The sequence below is a fragment of the Oryctolagus cuniculus genome, chromosome 8, assembly GCF_051225735.1.
Source record: "Oryctolagus cuniculus isolate XC-2025 breed Fujian yellow rabbit chromosome 8, ASM5122573v1, whole genome shotgun sequence".
Lineage (NCBI taxonomy): Eukaryota > Metazoa > Chordata > Mammalia > Lagomorpha > Leporidae > Oryctolagus > Oryctolagus cuniculus.
In genome coordinates, this window is record NC_142874.1 from 91,253,226 (window position 1) to 91,259,634 (window position 6,409).

Here is a 6,409-nt window from a genome sequence, read left to right on the forward strand (position 1 = left end):
CATTTATTATAGTCACATCTTCCTATTGGATTGATGCTTTCTTGTTTCTTGAATTGTGACTTATTTTTCAGCATTTGTGGAGTTGATTTTTCATTTTTTTCTTTTTTTTTTTTTTTTTATCTTTGGAGTTATGCTTCTGTGGCTTCATGAGGTGTCTGCCCTTTCAGTGAATACCAGGAAGTGTGTAGTGGGTGTGGCACAGAGTTAATGCTCTAGGGTTTGGATAGTTTTCAGGGTAACACCCACGTGGGATGTGGTAGAACTCCAAATCCAGCTACGCCCTATACATTTTGGGTAGCTACAGAGGTCCCAGGCTGTTAGCATATAGGGCTCCCATAAACACAGAGATGAGAGAGCACTGTTGGTGCAGGCACTCCTTTGTATTTTGTAGTTGCCCTGCCACCTTCCCACAGAGCTCTGAGGTAGGGTTGCTGTGGGCTGTTCCCTCTGTTGGTAGCTTTGGATCACATGCACATGCTAGAGTCCCTGATGGTTTTGAATCATCTGTGCCCCTCCACTTCTCCAGGACCCCAGGGGACTGCCAGCTCCCTTGGCTCCAGTCTGGACCCATGTCATGCTCTGGCTCTGTCCCCATGGATTGGTACAGACCAATCCCCCACCCCATCTCAATAATGCCACCCGCTCAGGTGCTCATGAACAGTCACCGTTCTGTTTGAAACCAATTCCCCTCCTCCTATGCAGCTTCCTGGGTGGTGTACCTCCTACCCTATTCTCCACATTTTTTTCTTCCTATCCCTGCATAGCATGCTGCTTCCTAATCTGACATTTTCCCCCTCCCAGTACTGTTGGTCTTTTTGTTTGCTTATTTGAGAGGCAGAGAGACAGACACACTGAAAGAGCTCCCATCCCAGGGTTCACTCATAGAATGCTAATAGCTGGGTCTGGGGTGGGGTATAAAGCTTTGAAATAAAAATTACCTCTAGGTCACTTACTCTCTAGATCAGCACCTGCAGCCTCCTAGGGTCAGCATTAGTGGGAAGCTAGAATCAAGAGCCAGAGCCAGAAATCAAACACAAATACCTTAATATGGGATGCAGATTTCCCAACCAGCATCTTTTTTATCTGCTATAAAAATAATTTTATTTAATTCTATAATTTTATCTCATGTTATTCACTGGATTAAACTTTAACTCACAACAGTTTTGTTCATCCTGCTATACAAATAATATGACATTAATCTATACTATGTCTTGGAAAAAGAGTGACAATCAGTTCTCCAATTACTTCACTATGAGTCAATTCGTGATTTAGTTTGTTAAATCAGAACTTAACTAGAGACAGGATTTAAGAAAACTTACCATGGTAACAGTCATTATCCTTCACTTCTATTGTTCATTTATCGACCAGCACCTTAACAGCTAGGTCAAACACCCTTTCACAAGTGTTTTTCAATGTAAGCAGGAAGTAAGAAATGTTTAAGAATCTAAGTTTTAATACTTTAATGATGTGATTTATAGTGATCAAATTATTGGTCTTTTCCTCAGGTCACAAATGTGCAATTGAAAGATAGTAAGTTGTCAAATATGTGAAATACTTAGAAATGTAAATTGTACTGTAGCTCTGACTTAAATCCTAAAAAATGAGTATATGAATAAGAAATACTGGAGATGGAAACAAAATGCATACATATGAATGCAGCTCTTCAGGGAAAAAGATGCAATTTGAAGCACACTGAGAAAATCAAAAGAATTTTCATGGTGTGTTCAAAGATGCCATTCTGTGAACTATTGACCTGGATTTTCAGCTCAGATGACACATTTTCCATCAGTTCCATACTAGTAACATGGAAGGCACAGTGATTATGCCCATGGGGAAACTTTGCCTTCCTTGTTGATCCATTTAATGCTTTGTCTATTTCTAGAATCACAAATCTTAACTTTTAACCTTGCCAACTTTCTTCTGAGTCCCCAACTTGAAGTCAGATGACAAGTCCAGTTCATAAATAGTGCATTTTCCTCATTGTAAGTTGTCTCATATACTATTTACATTAAGATTTTCTCTGATTGGCATTAATCTGATTGTAGATAAGCCTCAAAACTATTTAATATCTTAAGTTAAACTTTTTATTATTTCAAGATTTCCCCAGAGAGATGAACAAATTTTAGACATATAAGTGATGAGAAATATTAAATAAGAATATTGCACTCCTCTTTTGTGCTCAAAGCCAAGGGCTAAGTGTACAATATTTTTATTCCACCACTTTTTATAGAAACATACAATTGAATACATTCTATTTTATTTAGACACAATACCTTCTGTCATTCAAAAAATTGTGCATTACCATTCATCACTCATTCATCTGTACCTATTGCTTTATCTCCATCTACACACCAGGGACAGCACTACTGCTGGGAATATTAGATATTTTCCATGCCTTTCAGTAATTGAAGGCCTAGTGGAGGAGGAATTGATATTGGCATTGTACTTTTCCTTGAGTTTTTCATGATATTATGACCCAAAAGAATGGAATCAAGGAAATGAACCATACTGATAAATGAGCTGACATAAAACCAGTTGTATAAGCTATTGCCTATTTAAAAAAATATACAGTTGGGGTGGGCATTTGCCATAGCAGTTAAAAAACACATGACATGCATATATCCCACCCTAGAGTGCCCTAGCTCAAGTGTCAGCTCAGTTCCCAATCCTATTTTCCCACTAACATCCACCCTCGGAAGTAGCAGATGGTACCTCAGGTTGTTGGGTCCCTGCTGCCATATGGGAGACCTAGACTGAGTTCCTTGATTCTGGTTTCAGCCTGACTCCCACTTATTGAAAGTATTTGGGGAGAGAACCAGTGAAAGGGAGAACTGTATCTCTCTCCTTTGAATAAATTATATTTTAATTACCAATATTTCCTTGAACTAATTGAATATTCGTAATCACTATTCAGGGAAACATTTCTCACTGTAGAATTAAGAGAAACTAAATTAATATTCATAAGTTTGCCTAGTAAGCATGTTATTAAAGAAATCTTAATACTATTATGTTGCAGTCAAGTTATAATAAATACTGAGGAACCAGCTAAACCCTGCAAGCCAATACCTACATGGTAACTCAACTCTGTGCCCAATGTTGTACAGTGAAGGCTATCCCAGCCAAGTCCCAGCTCCTGTTTTTCTCCTCCTCCAGCTGTTTTTTTTCAGATCAGTTAAAATCTATTTATATTTTAGCTGATGCCAGCCATTCAATTAGGTAGAGATGGAACGGTGACACAAACATACATTCTTAAGACAGACCTTGCCGTTTTACTCTATCATTTTAGAGTGTTGAGTATTTCTTAGGCATCCTGTGTAATTAACTATATTGATAGAAAATTTTGATTTGTAGTTGGTTATTGGAATTATTATATCTAATGATTTTTATATTTGCCAAAAATGAATTCTTTCTTTCTAGGTTGTAAAAATGATGATTATTGTTGTGGTGACATTTGCCATCTGCTGGCTGCCTTATCATATTTACTTCATCCTCACTGCGATCTACCAACAGTTAAATAGGTGGAAATATATCCAGCAGGTCTACCTGGCTAGCTTTTGGCTAGCGATGAGTTCAACCATGTACAATCCCATCATCTACTGCTGTCTGAATAAGAGGTAAAAACAAATGACCTATTACAACTTTCTTGTCATTCTTACTTTCTTACAATGTTGTCCTAGCTTCTTGGTGAAAATATAAAGAAAAGAAAATCTAAAAATTCACCACTGGGAAGCATATAACTTAATTTTTTAGACTCCTCCTTACTTTACAAAATACCCCACCTTAACAGTTATGTGTTCAAAAAATATTATTAGAAGTTGTAACTGGGAGATTTTTATATGGGCCAACTTTTTCTTCCAAAAGTTTCAGGATTTTGTCTACCAAAGACACATGTCCTAATGATTGAAGAAGATGTATTAAAAATGTACTGAAATCCTCAAAGAAATGAAGGCACTTCCTAGAAATTCATAAATAATTTTTGTAAGATAAATAGATGATGCCATAAATTAATCAGATACATTTAAAAGAACATCTTCTAAATAAATTTTATATATCCAGAATAGATGTGACAGTGTGGGGAGCAACAATAGAGACAACCCCTCTTTCTCTCTAATGCGGGGGAAAGAAGAAGGCATAGCCTCCATGGGAATGGTTAGTGAATAAATGGGGTAATCCAGGTAATGATGGTTGTATTTAAGTAGGAATAGTAAGCCGGCGCCATGGCTCAACAGGCTAATCCTCCGCCTAGCGGCGTCGGCACACCGGGTTCTAGTCCCGATTGGGGTGCCGGATTCTGTCCTGGTTGCCCCTCTTCCAGGCCAGCTGTCTGCCATGGCCCAAGAAGGCAGTGGAGGATGGCCCAAGTGCTTGGGCCCTGCACCCCATGGGAGACCAGGAGAAGCACCTGGCTCCTGCCTTCGGATCAGCGCAGTGTGCCAGCCACTGGAGGGTGAACCAACGGCAAAGGAAGATCTTTCTCTCTGTCTCTCTCTCTCACTGTCCACTCTGCCTGTCGGGAAAAAAAAAAAAGTAGGAATAGTCAAAATTCAGACTAGAAAAAAAAATGTAAAATGTTTTCCAGGGGAAAAAAAAACAACATCTTAGTTGTAGAAGCAACACAGAAGTAGGTTTAAAATTCAGAGGTTATTAATTCCCTCAATAAACAGACATGTTTTGGGTATAAGTAGAAATGGGACTTATTGTAATTAACTACATGAGCTAAATCCTAAGCTTTCTTCCCAGGTAGGGCCCTACCATACTGTGCTTTAAGTTTTTAAATAATTAGTTCTTACCGTTTTTCACTAACTTAATAAGCCATATTCCAATTTAAACGACCCATCTGCTTTTAGTTAAGTTCTTTTCATGTTTTGCAAAGGTAAGCATTTTGTACATTCCTATATGATTACAAAAAACTCTTAAGATGTATAAATGTGTAATTCTTAGACTAATGAGATTTTATAAATGCATAATTATGTCTGAAAGAAGCTATTTTGAAATATTGTGTGTCATTTTTAAGTACCTTAACTGACCAGTCTGATTCAATTATGTCTATGTAAATACATACAATAATTACAGAAAGGTACACTGTTTCTCTGGTAGGTTGGTTCCCTGATGCTATGCTTTTGCTATTTAATGACTTCCTTACTGATATGACATTAAGGCTCAATTCAAACAAGAATTTCTACAACTAATACCAATATGTGGCATAGGCTCTAAGACTTTTACTGGAAAATCAAATTGAAACACTGATTTACCATAGCTTCCTGAAGTAGGGTTTTTCTGTGGCAACTGAGGGAAGTATCTACTTGAAAATATGACTTTTCCTTTCTCTGGTCTGCTTCTCCTAAGATTTCGAGCTGGCTTCAAGAGAGCATTTCGCTGGTGCCCTTTCATCCAGGTTTCTAGCTATGATGAGCTAGAGCTCAAGACCACCAGGTTTCACCCAACTCGGCAAAGCAGCCTGTACACCGTGACCAGGATGGAGTCCATGACAGTGGTGTTTGACCCAAGTGACGCAGACAACACCAGATCCAGTCGGAAGAAGAGAGCTACACCAGGAGACCCAAACTTCAATGGCTGCTCCCGCAGGAATTCCAAATCTGCCTCCACCACTTCAAGTTTCATAAGCTCACCCTATACCTCTATGGAGGAATACTCTTAAAACCACTTGCTATTGTGAAAGATGAGTGTAAAGCTATCACAGTCCCATTCTCTTTATCAGTTCTGTCCTACAAATTCTGGAAATAGAAGGGCAATGCTTACAGTGACAAAGCTAACATAAATGTAACACAAACATTAAGATATTAGCTGTTTCCCCTAAAAAATGAGCTTTGATAATTCTAAATTATATATGCAGCAAAATTAAATCTTAAAAACACTTATCAGATATACAGTGTTTTTTTCCATTTAAAAATGCAATACACAATTGTGATGATAGAATGGCATATGATTTTCCTAAAAGATTAAGGAAACTGTATAATATTGTGAGTACAGAGAAACAGAATCTGTATAAGATGGAATGTTTTCATCTACAGTTATAAAATAGAAAATTTCCCCCATTACACTGATGGAAAATTAACCTCAAGAAGTAGGAGATAATGAAAATTTTTACTCATGAAATTCATTTAACATTTCCTCTCAAGCATTGATCTAAAGGAAAACCTAGTGAAACTACTAGATAATCAAGAGAATGAAATGAGCATATTTTCTGAGAAAGTGACTTTTTGACCATTAAATGTTTTAAATGCTGGTCTAAAAAGTGAAAATCATGAATTTAAAACCATGAAAAAAATTCCTATAATCCTTATTTTTCAGTATTTGTAAATAAGATAGGTTTCAAAACACTACAGATGCCTTCCAGTGAAGAAGGGAAGAAAAACCTATTTACCTGTAAAAGTGGCTACCATTTATA

General features: G+C 37.4%; 1 protein-coding gene across 1 annotated transcript in view; it reads left to right on the forward strand.

Annotated features, from left to right (window-relative positions):
• The window catches only part of TACR3 (tachykinin receptor 3), a 114,446-nt gene extending 108,622 nt beyond the window's left edge, over positions 1-5,824 (forward strand). The window contains 2 exon segments of the mRNA NM_001082055.1: positions 3,418-3,614; positions 5,347-5,824. Coding sequence (NP_001075524.1) covers positions 3,418-3,614; positions 5,347-5,659 — 510 coding nt within the window. The 3' untranslated portion in view covers positions 5,660-5,824.
• Positions 5,825-6,409: the final 585 nt, after the last annotated feature.